At 46.1% G+C, this 24462-nt stretch overlaps 1 protein-coding gene across 2 annotated transcripts in view; it reads left to right on the top strand.

Moving 5' to 3' along the window:
• The first annotated feature begins 3524 nt into the window (after positions 1 to 3524).
• Positions 3525 to 24462, top strand: part of LOC119950462 (store-operated calcium entry regulator STIMATE) — a 104051-nt gene continuing 83113 nt past the window's right edge. For both annotated transcript variants that reach the window (XM_038772882.1, XM_038772881.1), the window contains exon 1: positions 3525 to 3775. In XM_038772882.1, coding sequence (XP_038628810.1) covers positions 3607 to 3775 — 169 coding nt within the window. In that variant the 5' untranslated portion in view covers positions 3525 to 3606. The remainder of the gene's footprint in view (positions 3776 to 24462) is intronic.

Here is a 24462-nt window from a genome sequence, read left to right as displayed (position 1 = left end):
ATTGTCTTTGTCCAGAAACTCTCTGGGCATGTTACTCCCCTCCTCAAAAATCTCCAGTGGCTACCAATCAATCTGTGCATCAGGCAGAAAATCCTCACCCTCGGCTTCAAGGCTCTCCATCACCTCGCCCCCTCCTACCTCACCTCCCTTCTCTCCTTCTACAGCCCAGCCCGCACCCTCCGCTCCTCTGCTGCTAATCTCATCGTGCCTCGTTCTCCCTTGTCCCACCATCGACCCCCAGCCACGTCATCCCCCGGGCCTGGAATGCTCTCCCTCTGCCTATCCGCCAAGCTAGCTCTCTTCCTCCCTTCATGGCCCTACTGAGAGCTCACCTCCTCCAGGAGGCCTTCCCAGACTGAGCCCCTTCCTTCCTCTCCCCCTTGTCCCCCTCTCCATCCCCCCGTCTTACCTCCTTCCCTTCCCCACAGCACCTGTATATATGTATATGTTTGTATATATTTATTACTCTATTTTACTTGTACATATCTATTCTATTTATTTTATTTTGTTAATATGTTTGGTTTTGTTCTCTGTCTCCCCCTTCTAGACTGTGAGCCCACTGTTGGGTAGGGACTGTCTCTATGTGTTGCCAACTTGTACTTCCCAAGCGCTTAGTACAGTGCTCTGCACACAGTAAGCACTCAGTCAATATGATTGATTGATTGACTATCATTATGTAGATGAGTTGTAACTCATTTTCCCAAGATTGGATCAGCCTGTGGAGAAGAGAACTGGGGGCTTGATAACACCATTCTCCTCACAGAGATGTTTTTCTCAGTTGGAGATCTGTATCGCTGGCTTTCTCAACTTTCCAACAGAAAGCCCCAGGACACAAATGAATCATGAGTGAGGAGCAGTGGGGGCTAGTGGAAGGGACACAGGCCTGGGAATCAGAGGACCTGGGTTCTAAGCTCTGCCACTTGACTGCTGTGTGACCTTAGGCAAGTCACTTAATAATAATGATGGCATTTATTAAGCGCTATGTTCAAAGCACTCTTCTAAGTGCTGGGCAGGTTACAAGGTGATCAGGTTGTCCCATGGGGGGCTCACAGTCTTAATCCCCATTTTACAGATGAGGTCACTGAGGTACAGAGAAGTTAAGTGTCTTGCCCAAAGTCACACAGCTGACACGTGATGGAGTCAGGATTTGAACCCATGACCTCTGACTCCAAAACCTGTGCTCTTTCCACTGAGCCATGCTGCTCTGTGCCTCAGTTTCCTCACTGTAAAATGAGGATTCAGTCCCTGTTCTCCCTCCTACTTGGACTGTGAGCCCCATGTGGGACAGGGAGTATGTCTAACATGAATAACTTGTATCTACCCCAGTGTTTACAATAGTGTTTGGCACATAAGTACTTAAATGCCACAATTATTATTACCTCACTCTGCCAGAACCCGCTTTCAAGATTGGGTGGGGAACACTGTTGCTGTGATTCCACATACCTTGGAAGCGCCTGTTGTGGGCAGGAAATGTCATATTTTATTCTCCCAAGCACTTAGTATAGTGCTCTGCACACAGTAAGTGTCAATAAATGATTGATTGGATGAGTCTAACAAGCTAATTATCTGGAAATTCTTTGCACTTTCTCATTGCAAAATCTGCTGCAACTCCACCATTTAGATAGAAGTTAGTGGCCAGTGAAAAACTTCCCTCTCCTCTCTGTGTGTTTCTCTTGCAACTTCATCATGCCCCCTGCCCCTCACCATCTCTCCTGGAGTTTCTGCTTTCCTTCTAAAATCCTTGGTTCTTATAGGGGGATAATAATGATAATTATGGTATTAAGTACTTACTATGTGCCAGACACTGTACTAAGTGCCTTGGCAAGTACAAGCATATTGGGATGGACACAGTCCCTGTCCCACATGGGGCTTATAGTCTCAACCCCCATTTTGCACATAAGGTAACTGAGGTACAGAGAATAATAATAATAATGATGTCATTAATAATAATAATGTCATTTATTAAGCACTTGCTAATAATAATAATGGCATTTATTAAGCACTTACTATGTGCAAAACACTGTACTAAGCACTGGGGAGGTTACGAGATGATCAGGTTGTCCAAAGGGTGGGGCTCACAGTCTTAATCCCCGTTTTACAGATGAGGTAACTGAGGCACAGAGAAGTTAAGTGACTTGCCCAAAGTCACACAGCTGACAATTGGCAGAGCTGGGATTTGAACCCATGACCTCTGACTCCAAAGCCCCTGCTCTTTCCACTGAGCCACGCTGCTACTTGCCCAAGGTCACACAGCAGACAAGTGGCAGAGTACGTATTAGAACCCATGACCTTCTGACTCCCAGGCCCATGCTCTAGCCACTAGGCCATGCTGCTTCTCACTTAGGGAATCCCACCTATGTCAAAATATATGGGACCAATTTCAGGCAGGTCAGGAACTTGCAGTCCCCAGGGTCATAGATAGTAGCACTTGGTGTGGGGAGAGGTAAAGAAAACTCATTCATTGTCCCTTGAACTGATTTGGGGATGAATTCCCCTGTTCTTGTGCATCTCTCCACTCCCAGACTTTCAAGGGCTGCCCCAAGTCTAAAGGAGGGTAAATTAAGTTGAGAGTGGATTGCATCAAGGTGCATCACTTTAGCCAATTTATGTCTTAATAGAGAAGCAGCGTGGCTTAGTAGTAAGAGGCCGGATTTGGGAGTCAGAGGATGCGGGTTCTAATTCCCACTCTGCCACTTTCATTCATTCAATCATATTTATTGAGCACTTACTGCATGCAGAGCACTGTATTAAGCGCTTGGAAAGTACAAGTTGGCAACATATAGAGACGGTCCCTACCCAACAACGGGCTCACACTTGTCTGCTGTGTGACCTTGGGCAAGCCACTTAACTTCTCTGGGCCTCAGTTACCTCATCTGGAAAATGGGGATTAAGACTATGAGCCCCACATGAGACAACCTGATTATTTTGTATCTCCCCCGGCGCTTTGAACAGTGCTTGGCACATAGTAAGTGCTTAACAAACACCATTATTATTACGTCTTTTGTCTTGCCCACTTGACTGTAAACTCCTGTGAGGACCTTCGTTTTATACTTACTCTGGACATCCCCAAGAATTTAGTAGAGCCCTCTGCACACAGTAGGGGTGTGATAATTATCTAAAACGGAGCCCGAGCCTCTCTCCCCTTACTGTCCTTTTCTTTCCATTGTTTCCTTGCCCTCCCGGGTTGTGTGGCCCCTGCCCAGGGAGCGGCCGCTGAGGAAGTTTGGGCCCCGACCCCTCTCCTCTCCCCTTGTGCTGAATCGTCACGGTTCCCATCGGAGGAGTGGGCGAGCGCGCTCCGCCCCTCCCGCTCAAGTCCCGCCTCCTTTCCTCAGCCCTGCCAATCGCGGAGCAGGAGAGGCCGGTTAAGGCCCGCCTCCCCCCTTAGCTGGTCCAATCGGAGGCCGTGGAGCTCCGACGTTATCGTGACGAGCAGCGCGGAGTGGAGTGGCCGGGGCGGGGGAAGCCTGGCGCGGGGGTTCGGACGACTCTGGCGGCGGAGCGGAGGGTGGGGTGGGCCGGACCGGATCGGATCGGATCGCACCGGATCGGGTCTGGTCGCCCCGGTTCTCCCTCTTGCCCGCCGTCCGTCTGTCCGAGCCCGCCATGCAGGGCCTTGCCGGGAACGCTAGCCGCGGCCTGACCGGCCGGCCTCCCCCCACCGCCTCCCCCGGGGCCGGCGGGAAGCGCGGATGCGAGAATGGTGCGTTCATGGACAGCTTCGGTATCTTTCTCCAGGGCCTGCTCGGCGTCGTGGCCTTCAGCACCTTAATGCGTGAGTTCCCACCGGCCGATCGGGCCGGGACCCCCTGACCTTCCTACCTCTCGCCCGGGAACCCCCTCTTCCTAGCCTGACTCGCGCCCCCACCCGTCCCGGAGACCCTTTCCCTTAACAGCTTGGGGATCCAGAAGGCCACCGCCAGTAATTCTCGATTCATGGACACGTAGTGGGAGTCCCTAACATCTCTCATCCTCCCTTATCTATCCCCCCCGCCCACCGACCTGTCTCTAATTTCACCGCCTACTTTGGGCTCCAGCGGCATTTCTCCCACCTCCAGATCCAACTGCCAGTCCTTTTTCCCGCACCTCCTAAACTGCTGGAATTGACTTCCACCCTGGTTTACCGTCTTCCTCCTGATCAATTTTGTCTAGCCCATCACCGTGTGTGACCCTCCCATAACGTCCAAATACACCCACACCCCCTGATGACTTGCTTCATCCCTTCTCCTCACAGAGCTTCCCATCCCGGTTTGATCCCTCTTCCTTCCCTTCCTCCTCCTCTTCTTACTTAGCCGATGTTTGGAGGAGGCTGAGTGTCAAGGTTTGGTCTCTAGGGAATCCGGGTTCACCTTGGGCTTCACCATGGGACATCGAGCTCTGGGTTAATGGCATCGACAAATAGGGGATAGCGGGCATTCTTTAGGAAGCTGGAAATCCAGCTCTAATTTATCAGTTAGAGCTTGGCTCTGTGGCCTGCAGAACTCTTGGATTAGTGGTTTAGGAGAGAAGTGTGTGCTCACTCCAATGTGTGGGAGTCGTACTTTCCTCTCGTTAACATGACTGGAAACCTTCAGTTATTTCGCAGGCCTGGAAGTGGCTTTGGCCTTCCACAGCCAAGGGGCAGTGGGGCCTCCTTGGTAAACCTGATGAGGCTTCGTTGGCTAGTAGTGATTCTTCTCCCTCTGGCCCCTTCATCGTTTGGGGGAAAGAAGTGTAAATCCTCATTAGAAATGCTGATTGGATTATGGTGGAGGTAGATTTTTGGCTTCTCCTTAGCTTGGTATTTCCTAAAACAATCGTATCTTTATGTTGAAGGTCCTCAGGGGCTTGTTTTATCTTTTGTCTTGGGGTCTGTTCTTTCCTGCCCTCCCCTCCATCAGATGCTACTGAAACGGGATAAAGATTAGCACTATTTCTTACCTGGCTTCAGGGTACAGTAATGGTAATTGCGGCATTTAACACCTACTATCTGCCAAACACTTTACTGAACACTGGGGAAGATATAAGACATTAGGTCGGACACAGTTCCTGTCCCACATGGCGCCCACAAGGGAAGAACAGGGTTTGAATCCCCATTTTTCAGATAAGGAAACTGAAGCACAGAGAAGTGACCTGCCCAAGATCACACAGCAGGCTCGTGTGCTGCCTGGCACATAGTAACCGCTTAATAAATACCACAATTATTATTATTCCATCTCTGGTCTGCTTAATAAGGAAAAGGGGTAAGTGGTACTTAATTCATTCAATCGTATTTATTGAGCACCTACTGTGTGCTGAGCACTGTACTAAGTGCTTGGAAATTACGATTCAGCAACAGTGACAATTCCTACCCAACAACAGGTTCACAGTCTAGAAGGGGGGAAACAGATAACAAAACAACAAGTAACCAGACATCGATAGCATCAATATAAATAAAATTATAGATATGTACATCATTAATAAAATAGAATAATAAATATGCACTTATACACAAGTGCTGTGGGGCAGGGAGGGAGGTAGAGCAGAGGGAGGGAGTCGGGGGAATGGGAAGGGGAGGAGGAGCAGAGGAAAAATGGGGACTTAGTCTGGGAAGGCCTCCTGGAAGAGATAGTACTTCCCAACTTCCTCCTTTTTCCTCTGTTTTACTAATGATGGATAAGCCTTAGTCCAAAGACCTCAGTCTTGAGAACTTGGCAGACGAAGCATCTTGGCTTAGTGGAAAGAGCTCAGGCTTGGGAGTCAGAGGACCTGGGTTCTAATCTTGACTCCACCAGTTGCCTGCTGTGGCCTTGGGCAACTCACTTAACTTCTCTGCCCAGGTGCCTCATCTGCGGAATGAGGATTCAATATTTAAATTATTTTGTGTCTACCCCAGTGCTTAGTTCAGTGCGTGGCACATAAGTACTTAACAGATACCACGATTATTAGCACTGTTATTAGGAATTGATTGTGGAGCTTATGGCTTGCGCAGAGCGCCTCCTGCTATCATCCCTGTCAGTCTTGTCGTCGTGGTATAAAGATGGCAGCGGGCAAGTAGGAGGGCAGGGGTGTAGCATGTGGTCTCTACCTGTGATAGCTACAGGCAGAAACTGGATTAGAATCTAGGTCTCTTTCCACTGTACCAATGGCAGGGCTTGCTGATGAAATGCCTGCTGGTTATAATGGTGGAACTTCATGGTGGCTGTGGTTCATATTGTGTTACTTGACTTAATACTTCAAAGGGCCTCTGGAGAGGGGCACAGTGATTACCAGCGTGGCCTAGTGGAAGGGGCATGGGTCTGGGAGTTGGAAGGACCTGAGTTCTAATCCTGACTCCACCACTTGTGTGCTATGTGACCTTGGGGAAGTCACTTCACTTCTCTGGGCCTTAGCTACGTCATCTGTAATTCATTCATTCGATCATTTATTGAGTGCTTACTGTGTGCAGAGCACTGCTCTAAGTGCTTGTAAAGTACAATTCAGCAACAGAGAGACAATCCCTGCTCACAGTTTAGAAGGGGGGAAACAAGCATCAAAACAAGTAAACAGGCACCAGTAACATCAATATAAATAAATAGAATTATAGATATATACATAGAATTATAAATATGTACCTATATACAAAAGTGCTAGGGGTGAGAGGGGTAGAGCAAAGGGAGCGAGCTGGTGATGGGGGGAGCAGAGGAAATTGGGGGCTCTCTGCGAAGGCCTGGAGGAGGTGAGCCTTAAGTAGGGCTTTGAAGGGGGGAAACTCGGAGCCCCATTTGGGACGGGGATTTTGTCCAACTTGATTTGCTTGTATCCATCCCAATGCTTAGAACAGTGCCTGCCATATAGTAAGCGCTTAACAAATACCAGTTATTACTATTATTACCCAAGGTAGGAGACGTGCATTTTAATGTATCCTCCAGCACTGACCCTCCAACTTCCCAGTTCCTGTGGATTACTTCGAAGGAGGAAATCCTAGCCACTTAACCAAGAGTTCCTTTTTTTAGAATGGGAAAGCCTACAGCAGCCCCAAAGCAGCCAGAAGACTCTTCTGCTTGGAGATGAGGCTGATAGGGAGGACAGCCCACCCAGAGGGAAGCGGACATTCATTCAGTCGTATTTGAGTGCTTACTGTGTCAGAGCACTGTACTAAGTGCTTGGTAAGTACAGTTCGGCAGCAGGTGGAGACAGTCCTTACCCAACAACGAGCTCACAGTCTAGAAGGGGGAGACAGACAGCAAAACAAGTAGACAGGCATAGATAAATAGAATTATATATACACAAACATGTTTAGGAACAGAAATGGCAGTAGGGTGAGCTCCCCTATGTATTTCCAGTGGGCTGCAGAACATAGTTGGAGAACTTGCTCTATAGCCTGATGGTGAAAAGCCAAAAAATAGAGGCCATGTGCTATCACTTTAGCCTTTCCAGAAAGCTAAAATGCCCTAGCTGTTCTTGTTTACTGATTATTAGGAGAAGCAGCGTGGCTCAGTGGAAGGAGCTTGGGCTTTGGAGTCAGAGGTTATGGGTTTGAATCCTGGCTCTGCCACATGTCTGCTGTGTGACCTTGGCCAAGTCATTTAACTTCTCTGTGCCCCAGTTACCTCATCTGTAAAATGGGGATGAAGACTGTGAGCCCCCTGTGGGACAACCTGATCACTTGTAATCTTCCCCAGTACTTAGAACAGTGCTTTGCACATAGTAAGCGCTTAATAAATGTCATTATTATTATTATTACTGTGAGGAACAGCTGGTCTCAACTAATCATTGCTCTCCACTTACTGTCTCTGATTTATTTTGTTAATGATGTGCATATAGTTTTAATTCTATTTGTTCTGACGATTTGACACCTCTCTACATGTTTTGTTTTGTTGTCTGTCTCCCCCTTCTAGACTGTGAGCCCGTTGCTGGGTAGGGACCGTCTCTATATGTTGCCGACTTGTATTTCCCAAGCGCTTAATACAGTGCTCTGCACACAGTAAGTGCTCAATAAATACAATGGAATGAATGAATAATTGGGAAAGGTGGGACTTTCACTATAATTTGGGGAGTGTTTTCAGAGGATTTTTATTTGCAGAAACCAAACTCATGTCTCAAATTGTTCCATGCCATGCATGGGGGTCACTTGGATATTGTGTGCATGTGTAGTTACTTCAGCCAAGTAATTGACTCTTGTTTCAAAAACTGTTGGGTTTCCCACTTCTGGAGCCAAAACAAACTCCCAAATACTACTGCTAATGGCTGCTGGTAGGTGTGACTTCACTGCCTCCCCCCACCCCCAGCTCTCCTTGGTGGAAATTGAAACTCTACACCAGGGTTAGAAATTGATTGGGTGATGGGTGACATCCTGCAATTTAACAGAAAAACAGCAAAGACTTGGGTTATCAATTTGGGGATTTGTTTTGTTAATATACTAAGATGACAAAATCCAGAGCAATTTGAAGGGTGTGAGTGCATGGCTTGACTGCCAAAGAAGTCAGCCAGTTGCTACCACTATGTACTATTTGTGTCTGCTTGCAGTGGCTTAGGTCCTCCTGATATCTACTGAGCTTGGGAAACTCAATCATATTTATTGAGCATGTACTGTACTAAGCGCTTGGGAGAGTACAGATCTTCAGGTAAATACCTGGATCTTTCACAAAGGTGAGTGACAGATGTAGAGGAGCAAGGCTTAAGGCCATGTTTATAGTCATATTGTGAATTTGAAAAGTATTGGATCCTTTTGATAAAGGATCAAAAATCAAAAGCATTTGATCCTTTCCAATCCTTCAATTCTGAATTGGCAGTTGTTTCCAGAAGAAACTGAGCATGTGCATATACCCACCCCAATGCTTCTGCCTCTTTAAGTAATACTGTTGTTGCTTTGCTTTCTGGAAGCTCTGTGGCAGTTGCCTCTGTATGTGTGTTCTTAAGATCAGCAGTTGTCACCTATTTTCCTTCTGTAGTCTACTACAGTTGCTTAAGAAGCTCTCGCATCACAGGCTACTACTACTAATAATGATTATGGTATTTGAGTGCTTACTATGTGCCAGGCATTGTACTAAGTATATTGTACTAAGCTGGGGTGGATTGGCCCCCATCCCTGTCCCATGTGGGGCTCACAGTCTTGATCCTCATCCATAAAATGAGGTAACTGAGGCACAGAGAAGTGAAATGACTCACCCAAGGTCACACAGCAAACAAGTGGCAGAGCAGGGATTAACCCCTGACCTTGTGACTCCCAGGCCCATGCTCTGTCCACTACACCATGCTGCTTCTACTGGGATAGCCTCATCACTGAGCTTCCAACCTCTCCTTCCTTCAGTCCAGACTCCGTGCGGCTGCCTGAATCATCTTCTTGAAATGTTGCGCGGGGCACATCTCCCCATTCCTCAAAAGCTTCCAGAGACAGTACATCTTTTTCTCTATTGAATCATAAGTCCTTATCTTGGTTTTAAGGCTCACCACCAGCTCTTTCCATCTTACCTGTGGATTCTCCTGACCCTGTACTCCTGAGCTCATTCCTCCCAAGCATGCCTTGCTGATGCCACGCTCACGCTGGTTTCCCAGTCTTGACCATCCCCTCTCCGTTCTCCCTGCCCCTCACCAAATCTGGAAGACCAGCTCCTTCCCTATCTTGAGAGCCCTTTTAACATCCCAACACCTCCAGGAAGACATCAGCATGGCTCAGTGGAAAGAGCATAGGCTTGGGAGTCAACTCATGGGTTCTAATCCCGACTCTGCCACTTGTCAGCTGTGTGACTTTGGGCAAGTCACTTAACTTCTCTATGCCAGTTACCTCATCTGTAAAATGGGGATCAAGACTGAGCCCCATGTGGGACAACATGATTACCTTGTATCCTGCCCCCAGTGCTTAGAACAGTGCTTGGCACATAGTAAGCGCTTAACACATGCCAGCCATTATTATTATCCCTAATTAATTCCTGACACCCCAAATTGTAGCAACCCAACAGCCACCTCTAGCACTTAGGCTTTTATGCCCATCCTCAGGCCTTGGGTATACATACACTTGCAGTTATTTATTTTGATATTTCATCCTGGCATATTCGTTCTGCTCTGTATCTGATCCTTATTCTTCTTCCTCCTCCCATTATTTGTGAATTTTGTATGTCTGTCTACTGCCATAGTTTGTAAACTGCTTATGGGCAGGCAGTGGCTACTATTTTGCTACTATTGTAGTGTCCCAAGCTCTTTAATACGGTACTGTGTGGGAGAAAGGACTCATACCATTGCTGCTACTGGCTTGTGTTGCAGTCGATGACATGTTGTTCCACTTTCTTTTGGAAGTCAGACCACTTTTTTGTGGGCCCTAAAATCTGTATTGGCCCCACATCCTACTGATGATGGAACCTAAAGAATTCTCAATTCAATCGTATTTATTGAGTGCTTACTGTGTGCAGAGCACTGCACTAAGCGCTTGGGAAAGTACAATACAGGCTTTGGCCTTCTGTGGTCCATTCAGTCAGTGGTATTTAATGACCACCTACTGTGTACAGAGGACTGTACTAGGTTTTTGCCAGAACACAGTTTAAAAAAATAAGCATGGGCCCAGCCTTCAAAAAGTTAATGAATGGGTGAGAGTTGTAAATTGAATGCATGCAGTGAGAACTGGAGGGCCATAGATAGGTTGGATAACAGCAAGGATTTGAGAAAATACATGAATAATTATGGTATTTAAGCACTTGCTATGTGTCAAGCACTGTTCTAAGTGCTAGGGTATTCAATCGTATTTGAGCGCTTACTGTGTGGAGAGCACTGTACTGAGTGCTTGGGAGAATACAATATAATAATAGACACATTCCCTGCCCACAATGAGCTTATAGTCTAGTGGGGGAGACAGAAATATAAATAAATTACAGATATGTGCACAAGTGCTGTGGGGCTGGGAGAGGGGATGAATAAAGGGAGCAAGTCAGGGTGATGCAGAAGGAAGTGGGAGAAGAGGAAAGGAGAGCTTAGTCGGGGAAGGCCTCTTGGAGGAGATGTGCCCACAATAAGGGTTTGAAGCAGCGGGAGAGTAATTGTCCATTGGATTTGAGGAGGGAGGGCGTTCCAGACCAGAGACAGGACGTTGGCAAGGGGTCTGCGGCGAGATAGACGAGATCGAGTTACAGTGGGCATTAGAGGAGCAAGTGTGCTGCTGGGTTGAGTAGGAGAGTAGAGAGGTGAGGTAGGAGGGGGCAAGGTGATGGAGAACTCTAAAGCCAATGGTGAGGAATTTTTGTGTGATGCAGGGGTGGATGGACAACCACTGGAGTTTTTTGATGAGTGGGGAAACATGGCTTGAGAGGTTTTTGTAGAAAAATGATCCGGGCAGCAGAGTGAAGAATGGACTTGAGTGGTGAGAAACAGGAGGCTGGGAGGTAAGCAAGGAGACTGATTGAAGTTAATCAAGAAGTGCCTAAATTGATACATAAGTGTTTATAAGGTTGGCTGCTGGGGGTTATGACTGGTGGAAATAAATTAAGGAATATCTCCTGGAGGGAAGAAGTTAATGCTGTTTGCTGAGCAGATTTTTAAAAGAAAGATCAACTTTAGTAGCAGTTTTCTTGGAGAATATAAAAAAGCAGAGAAAGCATTTAAGCTGATACTTTTTCTTTTTAATTAAGGACCCCCCCCCCCCTTAAATTCCAAGGCAAGGAAATCTTGAAATGAATCACAGCCTAACTGTGGTAACCTTTCATGCTCCCTTCCATGGGTCTGCAGTCCTTCCATTTCAAATGAAGATGATGGGAATACTTTCCTGCTCTTTCTGATTTCCCAGAAAACAAAAGCTTCACTAACAAATGAATACTTTGAAATGATGAGTGTGCTCGAGTTGCTTTTTGGAATGTCAGCTATCACATCGGCTGGGGAGAAGGGGGGCGGTGGTGAGAGAGGGAGAGAAAAATCTGGCCTCTTCATCACTTTAACAGCTGAAGCCAATAATTGATTTAATGTTGAATGGCTGGCTATCAAATACCAGGTGCTCTTCAGAGCATTCAGCAACAGTTTATAGCCTAATAACATTGGGAAAGTGGCCGAGCTTTCTCTGACAGCCCTGAAAGGTCCAAAGCCAGGAAGAAATTAGGCCAGGATTAAAGTCAGTCGGTGAACAAAAAAATTTTCAGAAATTGAACATATGACTCCCGGTACCATTACCATCATTCTTCAGGCTGCCATTGGCCATGGCCATTAGGTGGGTCATTCAGTGGGTTCACAATTGGTGAGGGCAGATGTGGGCGATAAGTCTTCCAAAGTTCTTATTTTCTCAGCTATTCCCAGGAACTTGCTTTTGTGATTGCTAAACTTACGATTCACTTCTTGATCCTTCAATCTTCTGAGACAGATGGATAGGAATTCTCTTACTACCCACCAGGCTGAGGTAGAGGATAGGGAGAAATGAGTTGGGCCCTCCCAGCCAATCGGTCATTTATCAAGCCATCTGCTCGATGACACCAGAAATCCGCCTCAGCCATGAGGCTTTCCTGGATTTCCTCTGTTCAGCATTGCAATTACTTTGCCTCCCCCAGTCCTCCATTTCTTTGGTAAAGTGTGTATTTATGTTCAATACCTGTTGCTTGTGAATCTTGTCTACTTTAATGGCTTATCATCAACAATATTATCTCTCCCATTAGATTATGAAGATAAGCAGCGTGGTCTAGTGGATAGAGCACAGGCCTGGGAGTCAGAAGAATCTGGGTTCTAATCCTGGCTCTGCCACTTGTCTGCTGTGTGACCTTGGGCAAGTCGCTTCACTTCTCTGTGCCTCAGTTACCTTGTCTGTAAAATGGGGATGAGGACTGTGAGCCCCATGTGGGACATGAGCTGTGTCCAAAGTGATTAGCTTATATCTGCCTCAGTGCTTAGTATGGTGCCTGGCACATAGTAAGTGCTAAACAAATGCCATAAAAAAAATTTGTGAAAACAGGGACTGCAGCTTGGTTTCTCCTTTGCCTTGTTTCCCCAGAAACATAGATCACATAGCACCTTGTCCTTAAGGGTAGAAATTTTTGTTCAATCCTCATCCTAAAAGTAACTTCTTCTCCCCCCCCCCCCCCCCCCCCCATATTGGGTCTTAGAATAGTAACCCCTAGGAGTCGGGGAATCTATATGCTCTGAATGGTAAGTGACACAACCGCATTGTGCTGGCTGGCTCACTCCCCTGGCACAGAGGGCAACAGCAACAACATTTGGGCGTGTCAGAATGCTTTTTGAGGATTTTCGTGGAGAAAAAGCTACAGATTGATGTAGATGGCTTTTAATGTGGCAGAAAATTATTCTTTCATCTTATTCCGAGAGCTGAGTTCCATCCTATTAAGTTGGCTGTTGTGGATGGAAACTACTCATTTGAGATCTGTCTCCCAGTTTACAAAGGAAAACATTGAACTTGGTCTGAAGCCGCTTTGGTGTTCCATAGGGCCCGTGATGGATAAACTGAGCATCGCATGTCACTCCAAATGGACCATTTTAGCCTTGATGGAAGGGTAGTACTGGGAAAGGGCCCTCTTCTGATGACAGTCGAGTTCCTCCAGGAGGCTGCTATCTAACCCCTTTTCCTCTCACATGATGGAGACTGAGGTTAGATTTGTATCTAGTGCTTGGCACATAAATGCTTAACAAGTGCCACCATTATTATTTCACTCTCAGATCTCAGAAGCCCAAGATAAAGCCTATTGTTGGAACTGTAACTGCAGAGCAAATGGGTTTGGCTGCAACCATCAGGATTGTGAAAAGGTCTGATTATGCAGAGGAGCCCAAGACTTCCATGTTGCAAGGAAGGGTGCTTTGGCTTAGAGTTCACTAAATACTCGGTCAAGTGAAGTTGTTTTTTTAAAAAAATCCTATCATTTGAGTACAGAATTTCCAAAATATGTCAGTTAAACCAACTCAAGTGCTCTTAAGTGAATCACCTATGAAAAAATGTATACCCACAACAGATATTTGGTAAGCAGTGATTACATACCAAATCGTCCTAATCTACCTTGATTTCTCAGCTCTCTTCGTTAGTGTGGACCACCCCATTCTCCTGGAAACGTCATCGAACTTGAGCTTCACTGACACTGTCCTCTCTTGGTTCTCCTCCTATATCTCTGGCCGCTCATTCTCGATCTCTTTTGTGGGCTCCTCCTCTGCCTCCCACCCCCTAACTGTGGGGATTCCTTGAGGCACAGTTCTGGGTCCCCTTCTTTTCTCCATCTATGCCCAGTCCCTTGGAGAACTAATTTCCTCCCATGGCTTCAACTACCATCTCTATGCAGATGATTCCCAAATCTACCTCTCCAGTCCAGATCTTTCTCCTTCTCTGCAGTGTTGTATCTCCTCCAGCTTTCAGGACATCTCTACTTGGAATTCCCATCGACACCTCAAATTTACAATGTTCAAAACAGAACTCTTCATCTTCCCACCCAAACCCTATCTTTCCCATCACTGTAGACAGCACCACCACCCTCCCTATCACACAGCCCAAAATCTTGGCATCATCCTCACCTCATCTCTCTTTCAACCCACATGTTGAATCTGACACCAAATCCTGTCGGTTCACTCTTCACAGCATTGCTAAAATCCACAATTTCCTTTCCATCCAAACTGCCACCCCATTAATCCCAAGCACTTATTCTGTCCCGCCTTGGTTACTGCATCAGCGTCCTTACTGACCTCTGTGGCTCCTGTCTTTCCCCACTCCAGTCCATAGTTAAGCATGAACTGCCTGAATCATTTTTCTACAAAATTGTTCTGTCCATGTTTTTCCACTCCAAGAACCTCCAGTGGTTGCCCTTCCACTTCCACATCAAACAGAAACTCCTTACCATTTACTTAAAAGCAGTCCATCACCTTGATCCCTCCTACCATATCTCTCTGATTTCCTTCTACTACCCAGCCCACACACCTCTCTCCTAATGCCAACCTACTCACTGCACCTCGATCTCATCTATCTGGCTGACAGCCTCTCCCCTGCTTCCTGCCTCTGGCCTGGAATACCCTCCCTCTCTCCTGTACTTTCAAAGCCTTATTAAAAGCACATCTCTAAGAGGGCTTCCCCCAACTATACCCTCACTTCTCCCATTCCCTTCTGCATCACGCTTGCACTCGGATTTGCTCCCTTCATTCACCCAACCTTCAACTCCACAGCATTTATTGTCCATATCTGTAACTTATGTTAATACCTGTCTCCCCCTCTAGACTGTAAGCTTGTTGTGGGCTGGGAGCCCTTCTACCAACTCTGTTATATCAAACTCCCCTAAGTGCGTAGTATGGTGCTCTGCCCACAGTAAGCACTCAATAAATATGATTGATCCATATGATTGACAGCCCAAACTTTGAGTAATTAACCTTGGCTATTAGCCCCTGGTACAATTGGGCAAATAAGGTCAGTGATAGAACCACTGCCTTCACTCCTTGGGCTGTGAAAGCATTGCTGCCTGAATGGGTGCCCTTGGATAAACCACTGACTCCCCTAAATCTAAGTTTCTTGAAGAGAAAAAAACAGATACCCTTCTTAATTATAATAAGCAATTGAGAGTCATCTTCCCCACCCGCCCCCCTTCCTGGTCATGCTGCCTTAACTTCCCTAGTACTTCAATTGTAATTATTGAGCGCTTACTGTGTGCAGAGCACTGTACTAAGTACTTGGGAAGTACAAGTTGGTAACATATAGAGACGGTCCCTACCCAACAGCAGGCTCACAGTCTAGAAGGGGGAGACAGACAACAGAACAAAACATATTAACAAAATAAAATAAATAGAATAAATATGTACAAATAAAATAGAGTAATAAATACGTACAAACATATATACATATATATAGGTGCTGTGAGGAGGGGAAGGAGGTAAGGTGGGGGGGATGGGAAGGGGGAGGAGGGGGAGAGGAAGGAGGGGTCTCAGTTTGGGAAGGCTTCCTGGAGGAGGTGAGCTCTCAGTAGGGCTTTGAAGGGAGGAAGAGAGCTAGCTTGGCAGATGTGCGGAGGGAGGGCATTCCAGGCCAGGGGGATGACGTGGGCCGGGGGTCGATGGCGGGACAGGCGAGAACGAGGCACAGTGAGGAGATTAGCAGAGGAGCAGAGGGTGTGGGCTGGGCTGTAGAAGGAGAGAAGGGAGGTGAGGTAAGAGGGGGCGAAGTGATGGAGAGCCTTGAAGCCGAGGGTGAGGAGTTTTTTCCTGATGCGTAGGTTGATTGGTAGCCACTGGAGATTTTTGAGGAGGGGAGTAACATGCCCAGAGCGTTTCTGCACAAAGACGATCCGGGCAGCGGCGTGAATTATGGATTGAAGTGGGGAGAGAGGAGGATGGGAGATCAGAGAGGAGGCTGAATTAGTAAGTGTGTATAGCTTCTATATGTTTAATTTCTTCTTTTTCATTCGTATCTACACTCTTACTCTTGCCTACTGCATGCATGTTTGGCCATTTGGGTGTACTTATCTCCCATTCGAGCCTCTCAATTCTGTTGCATGTTCCCAAGTGCCCATAATAACACTCAGCACACTGTAGGCCCTCAGTGTCCTGAACAGTTAATAAATTCACCATAACTGAGTTGAATAGAAGCTGATTTTTCTGAAGCACAATTATTCCAACAAAGGCTAGTTGGCAGTGTTATAACAAAAAGGTAATAAAACTGAACCACTGGGGCAAATCCCAGTTCGAGATCTCAAACCCAATTATGCCTAGTTGTCCAACCTTTCGGTGACCTGAATTAGCCTCAGGATCATTATTTTGGGGTTTTTCTGAAGCCCTATGGATTTGGGTACATTACTTCCTGCTCTAGTATCAGAGCCAAATGATCTCCACTAATTTCCATCCTAAAGTCAATCCTTAGGGCTGTAGACCAGGCAATACACAAGAGGAAGCTTGGGAGGGCTGGGGTGGGGAGGACAGAGAGGAAGGCACACATCCGATTGGAAAATGATAATCAAAGTAGTCAACTAGCTCAGCCATCAGTTCTTACTTTCTCTGTGAGTTGGAGGGCACATTCAGGACTGATCTCAGCAGACCTTAAGTCATAAGTCTCGTGATCCATGAAATGAATATTTCAGAAGACTGCAGGAATGCCTAAATTGCAGGTGAGGGCCACCTATAGGTAACCAGGTAGGGAATATTTAATGCTGGCTGAGGGATCAAGTCACTACCTGGGGAAAACCACCAAAACAGCTATCACTAAGTAGCTTCATCAAGGGTCAGGTGATCACTTCCATGCTTTAATGAAAGCAAAATTCATTCAATCACATTGAACGCTTACTGTGTGCAGAGAACTGTACTAAGCGCTTGGGAGAGTTCAGTATAACAATAAACAGACACATAACCTGCCCACAACGAGCTTACAGCCTAGATGAAAATTACAGTGGAGGGGTTCAGTATGTATTGAGCACTTTCCTTCCATTAGATTGTAAAGTTGAGGTCAGGGAGAGGATCATGGACAATTCTGGTATTTAAGTGCTTACTATGTGTCAAGCATTGTTCTAAGCGCTGCGGTAAATACAAGGTACTCAGGGAGGACACAGTCCCTGTTCCACGTGGGCCTCACAGTTTTAATCCCCATTTTACAGATGAGGTACCTGAGGAAGAAAGAATTAAAGTGACTTGTCCAGGGTCACACAGCAGACAAGTGGCAGAGTCAGGATTAGAACCCAGGTCCTTCTGACTCCCAGGCCCGGGCTCTATCCACTAGCTGCTGCTTCTACTGCTGTCTCCAAAGCACCTTGTAAAAATCCTTGGTATCCAGGACAGCTCAAATGCTGATGCTGATGATAACAATGGAGTGACAAATCCAACCATTCTAGGAAAAATACTTTGCCTATCAAATTCCTTGGGGTCCTTTTGATTGCTTTTGAAGCAGCATGGCCTAGTGGCTAGAGCCCAGGCCTGGAAGTCAGAAGGTCATGGGTTCTAATCTTGGCCCCGCCACTTGTCTTCTGTGTAACCTTGGGCGAGTCGCTTCACTTCTCTGGGCCTCAGTTCCCTCATTTTGAAAATGGGGGTTCGAACTGTGAGTCCCATGTGGGACAGGGACTGTATCCAACCTGATGAGCTTGTATCTCCCCCAGTGCTTAATACAGTGCCTGGCACATACCATTATTAATAATAGTACTAAGTTCATTTCATCCAGTCACCCATTATCTGGGATATACCATTAGTGACCAGAACTGAGGAAGACTCACCTTTAACTGCTCAGGTGCAGGATTGCATAGCTAAAATGACTCAAGGAACTCTTCCATAATCATGACGGCTCAACAGACACTGATTGGGGGGAAACAGGATGCTACATTTGGCAGCACTAGAATATTCCTGATGCTTCATTACTGGCATGCTTAGTAAGTCATTTAAAGTTTAAAATTTAAACACGGTCAACACTCATGCATAAGACAATATTTCATCTTGCAGTTCTTAGTCATCACAAATAATTCAGAAGGCTGGGGGGAAATCAAGGTGAAGTGATTACTGATGGGAATTTCAGTATCTTACCCTCTGAGAGATTTTGTCAGTATTGGAGAGGAAGTTCCAGCTGCTGGAAAATGATAAATTAGAGGTCACTACCCAAACTGAAAGGCCCTCAAAGAAGTCATTTAGTTCAGTCTCCAGCCTCAAGGCAGAGCTACACCTATTTGCTACTTTATAGAACTCCAGCACTCGAGACTGTAAGCTCGTTGTGGGCAAGGAATGTTTTGGTTTATACTGTATGCTCCTAAACACTTAGTGCAGTGCTCTGCATACTGGGATTAGAACCCAGGTTCCCCTGGTTCCCAGGCTCATGCTCTTAACCTGCTTCTCAGAAGCATTGATGGTATGTTTTCCTATTCCTCCTCCTGTTCAGTTGTTACTTCGAATACCTTAGAATTACAGTGAACTGAGGGGGCTATCAAGGATGGTGGATTCCTGATGACATTGCTCTTTCATGCCCTGCAGCTGTTTCTTGCCCCGAAATTGTTCTGAGAATTCCTTCTGGATATTTGGCATGTTCCATATTAATCTGTCCCTGAAAATTCAGTGACATAAGGGGCATTCAGAAATAACTCTTTTGGAGGCTTTTGATAGCTGGATCCTTTCTGTCAGAGTGGGGAAGATGTTCTGAGTAGCCAATTCCAGGAGGTGTGTGAGAATCTACTTGGAAACCTCAAATATTTGAGCCCGAGTAAAAATAGCATCTCATGGAGAAGCTGTGTCAGATCTTTAGTCTTGCTTATGCACCAAGTAAGTTAGGGTGCGGTAGGATGCGGAGAAGCAAGCCAGAGCCAAGCTACTAGTTTTGAAGCATAGCCATGCACGTATTCATTCATTCAGTCATATTTATTGAGTGCTTACTGTGTGCAGATCACTGTCCTAAGTGCTTGGGAGAGTACGATGCAACAATGAGTGGTCACATTCCCTGCCCTCATTGAGCTTACAGTCTAGAGGGTTGGGTTCCTACTTTATTGAAGTAGGAAATATATTTCTTCAGCAGCACACTTGTTCAGAAAGCACGGGTGAGTTGTAGGATCATGCACTACAATTTGAGGATGCTGTTTGGCTAAAATGAATGCATCATGTGTAAGCCCCTGCTTTATCATTCCATCTCCCAATCAATTATTAAAATAATCTGTGACCTTGGTAAATGATGGTAAAGTGAATGTGAATATTAAATGGCTTATTAATCCACTTTCACTTGTATATTGATTCAGTTTGTGGGGGAATGAATAATTCACTGGTACTAAATAGTTAAATCTTTCAAAGAACCATATTTAGAGCCTCTTGCTGTTCAGCAAGTGTTTATTGGAAAGTCAAAATGCCCATTATATGTTTTTAGGTGTGGGTACAGGCATTCCCAGCAAAACCCAGGGCCATCTCCCAGTCAGATGATAGCTGGGTGTATCAGGAACTGAAAGGAATCCAGCCAGCTCCTCTGATCTGCCTGTTGCTTCTAAGGCTCTAGTGTGGTTTGGCGGGGGGAGACTTGTAGGTTTTGGAGTGCACCGATCCTGTCTTGAATTAGGCGGTTTGCCTGTTGCTCAATCAATCCATCAATGGTATTTATCAAGTGCTTACTATGTGCGGAGCACTGTACTAAGCGCCTGGGAGAGTACAGTGCAGCAGAGTTGGTGGACACATTCCCTCCCCACAAGGAGCGTACAAGTCTAGTGGGGAGACAGGCATTAAAACAAATTCCAGGCATGGACACTGGGGCTGGGGGTGGGGTGAATGAAGGCTCCGAGGGCGACGCAGAAGGGAGAGGGATTGCTCGTACTTCTCTGTGAGGCAGAACTTCTCTCCAGGGGCTTGATGGGTGAAGCAGCCAGTTGAGGTAACTAGGATACAGCAAAGCCCTTTGGGACACTCTGGGATGGTTGAGTTGGTGGAGGTCTTTGTGGATCTTGGTCCGGTTTCCGGTCCTCATCAAAAGCATGTATCGTATAGGCCTGGTGCTGTGCTCTGGCAATAGGGATGACCCTCAAGGAAATGCTTGACAGGGCTTTCATGGAAAAATCTTATAAGTCAGAGCCCAGAAAATGGCAGATTCCGCTCTCAAAAAGATGGTTATTCTTCTGGTCATCTGGGGGAGCAGAGCCACCCCCAGCTGGTACCCTGAAGTGAGTGAGGGTCATTGGGGTGCGAAATAAAGAAGACTTCATTTTTGTCTTCAGCATCATTTATTGCACATCTCTTATGTACAGAGCACTGTACTGCAACATGTAGTTGAAACTAAGACCAAGGTCCCTTGCGGAGCTTCCAATTGAGAGGAAAGGGTATACAGATGCAGGCACAGATGCAGCCTTAATAGATATACTAATAATAAATATGGTATTTGTTAAGCACTTTCTGTGTGCCAGGCACTGTACCAAGTGCTGGGGTAGATACAAGCAAATCAGGTTGGACACAGTCCCTGTCCCAAGTGGAATTCACAGTCTTAATCCCCGTTGTACAGATGAGGTAAGTGAGGTGCAGAGTAGTAAAATGACTTGCCCAAGGTCACACAGCAGACAAGTGGCAGAGCTGGGATCAGAACCTATGACCTTCTGACTCCCAGGCCTGTGCTCTATCCACTAGGCTATGCTGCTTCTCTTGAAAGGCTTTTATAATGGATGGTGACAGCCATTCCATATCTTCATTCCTTTTGAAGATGAGACTGGAGCAAATGGGCTTGAGTGGCTATGAGCACATTTAGTTACCTCAGTTACCCCATCTTTAAAATGGGACTAATAAGAACTGACCCTACCTCGCAGGAGTGTTGTGAGGGCTAAGTTGAAATAGGTAATGTAAGATGCTGTGGTAATAAAAGCACAAAATAGAACTAAAGTTTCTCTAGACTGTAAACTCATTGTGGACAGGGAATGTGTCCACCAACTCTGAATTGTGTTCTCCCAAGCACTTAGTACAGTGCTCGTCACACAGAAAGCGTGCAAATACCATTGATACAGATCCAAGAAAAAATAGGGGATATGAAGGCTGGGTTGGGGTCCCCCCTGCGGAAAACTGTAGACTCGCTGTGGGCAGGGAATGCCACTGTTTATTTTTGTACTTTCCCAAGCACTTAGTACAGTGCTCTGCACTTCAATCCATACTTCACGCCACTGCCCGGATTGTCTTTGTCCAGAAACTCTCTGGGCATGTTACTCCCCTCCTCAAAAATCTCCAGTGGCTACCAATCAATCTGTGCATCAGGCAGAAACTCCTCACCCTCAGCTTCAAGGCTCTACATCACCTCGCCCCCTCCTAACTCACCTCCATTCTCTCCTTCTACAGCCCACCCCACACCCTCTGCTCCTCTGCCGCTAATCTCCTCACCGTGCCTCGTTCTCGCCTGTCCAGCCATCGACCCCCAGGCCTGGAATGCCCTGCCTCCGCACATCCGCCAAGCTAGCTCTCTTCCTCCCTTCAAGGCCCTACTGAGAGCTCACCTCTTCCAGGAGGCCTTCCCAGACTGAGCCCCCTCCTTCCTCTCCCCCTTGTCCCCCTCTCCATCCCCTCCATCTTACCTCCTTCCCTTCCCCACAGCACCTGTATATATGTATATATGTTTGTACATATTTATTACTCTATTTTACTTGTACATATCTATTCTATTTTATTTTGTTAATATATTTGGCTTTTTGTTCTCTGTCTCCCCCTTCTAGACTGTGAGCCCAATGTTGGGTAGGGACTGTCTCTATATGTTGCCAACTTGTACTTCCCAAGCGCTTAGTACAGTGCTCTGCACACAGGAAGCGCTCAATAAATACGATTGATTGCTCTGCACTCAGTAAGTGCTCAATAGATACGATTGAATGAATGAATGGAATCTCTCATGGAGGAGATTTGATTTTTAAAAAGTTTTGAAGGTGGGGAGAGTGATCATCTGTTGATTAGGAAGGGGGAGGAATTTCTAGGTGAGAAGGAGAATGTGGGCAAGGGGTTGGCAGTGAGACAGATGAGATCGAGTTACAATGAGTAGGTGGGCATTAGAGGAGTCAAGCAAGTGGGCTGGATTGCTGGAGGGTGGGGAAAGCTCCCTGAGTGCCTTAAAGTCAACAATGAGGAGTTTCTGTTTGATGCTGAGGTGGGTGGGCAACCGCTGGAGGTTCTTGAGGAGCGGGGAAATGTAGACTGAAATGTTATTTGGAAAACTGATGCAGGCAGCAGGATGAAGTGCCTGAAGTGAATAATAATTGTGATATTTGTTAAGCACATATTATGTGCCAGGCACTGTACTAAGCGCTGGGATGGATACATGCAAATAGGGTTGGGCACAGTCCCTGTCCCATGTGTGGCTCACAGTCTCATTACCCCATTTTACAGAGGAAGTAACTGAGGCCCAGAGAAGTGAAGTGATTTACCCAAGGTCACACAGCAAGACAAGTGGCAGAGCCGACATTGGAACCCAGGTCCTCCTGACTGTTCTATCCACTAAGCCATACTGGAGGAAGCTGTGAAATCTCCCCTGGGGGACTTTGAATCTGTGCCCTGCTAGACATTTTATGAAGTAAAGACCGCGTATCCAAATCTTATCCAACCATAGGTTTGTAGGTATAAATTCAGGATTTATAGTAGAAGTGATGAAATAATAATAATTATGGTATTTGAGCAGTTAGTGTGACAAGGACTGTACTAAATCAGGGATCAATACAAGTTAATCAGGCTGGACACAGTTGCTGCATCATTTGGGGCTCACGGCCGTGAGGAGAGAGAGAACAGATATTGAATCCTCATTTTACAGATGAGGCAACTGGGGCAAAGAGAAATGAAGTGACTTGCCCAAGGTCACACAGCAGACACGTGGTAGAGCCAGGATTAGAGCCCAGGTTCTAAGAGAAGCAGCGTAGCCTAGTGAATAGAGCACAGGCCTGAGGGGCAGAAGACCTGGGTTTTAATCCCGGCTCTGCCACGTGTCTGCTGTGTGAGCTTGGGCAAGTCACTTCACTTCTCTGTGCCTCAGTTGCCTCATCTGTAAAATGGAGATTAAGACTGTAAGGCCCATGTGGGGCATGGACTCTGTCCAACCTGATTAGCTTGTATCTACCTCAGTGCTTAATACACTGCATGACACATAGTAAACATTTAACAAATACCTTTTTTTAAAAAAAAGTCCTCCAACTCCAGCCCTGTGCTCTTGCCATAAGGCCACCCTGCTTCTTAATTATTGAAAGATCCCATCTTTTGTATTGTACTTTCCAAAGTGCTTAGTACAGTACTCTGCACACAGTAAGCAATCAATAAAGACTATTGATTGACATGTGGGACACAAGCTGACTTATTTTACAGGTCCACTTTTGTTTATCCTCTCTCCAAACCTTATTCTGAAAATCAGGTAACTGAGCTTTTTATTCCTCTTCAAATGCAACTGCCTGAGGAGAAGAGAGTTTTCACTGTCTCTCCCAGGAAGCCCAAGAAGTGGAATTTCCATTCCAGAGTGTTCTCTGAATTCTTCTGTCGTTAACTGCCTGCCCGGAGAGAGACAGCTACTACCAGAGACTGAGCCTGAATTTCAGTGCTTAATTGTGTCCAGACTGAAGCCATGAAGCAAAATGACAAAGCTCAGCCCTTATCTGTCACTAGCTTGGTGTAGCCTACTGTGTGCAAAGTAACCTTCTGTCCAAAAAAAAAAAAAAAAAAAGCAAATTCTTTGTGAAATGTATGTGTTGTGGGAAGGGGCATCATCCCCAAACAAGCAACAAGCACTTGAATTTATCCTGCTTTATAGGACCCCTTGTTTTCAGATTAACTCCCATGTTCTACAGATGGGACTGGTTTATGTAAGCTCCCTGTGAGCATTCATTCAATCGTATTTGAGTACTTACTGTGTGCAGAGCACTGTACTAAGCATAAGCACTTAGGAAGTACAGGTTGGCAACATATAGAGATGGTCCCTACCCAACAACGGGCTCACAGTCTAGAAGGGGAAGACAGACAACAAAACAAAACATGTTGACAGGTGTCAAGTTGTCAGAACAAATAGAATTAAAGCTAAATGCACATCGTTAACAAAATAAATAGAATAGTAAATATGTACAAGTAAAATAGAGCAATAGAGAATGGGTCTACTTAAACTCTGTTATAATAATGATGGTATTTGTTAAGCGCTTACTATGTGTCAAG

Source organism: Tachyglossus aculeatus, chromosome X1 (genome assembly GCF_015852505.1).
Source record: "Tachyglossus aculeatus isolate mTacAcu1 chromosome X1, mTacAcu1.pri, whole genome shotgun sequence".
NCBI classification, from domain to species: Eukaryota; Metazoa; Chordata; class Mammalia; order Monotremata; family Tachyglossidae; genus Tachyglossus; species Tachyglossus aculeatus.
The sequence above is the reverse complement of the archived record's forward strand: the minus strand, read 5'-3'. Positions and strand labels throughout refer to the sequence as shown.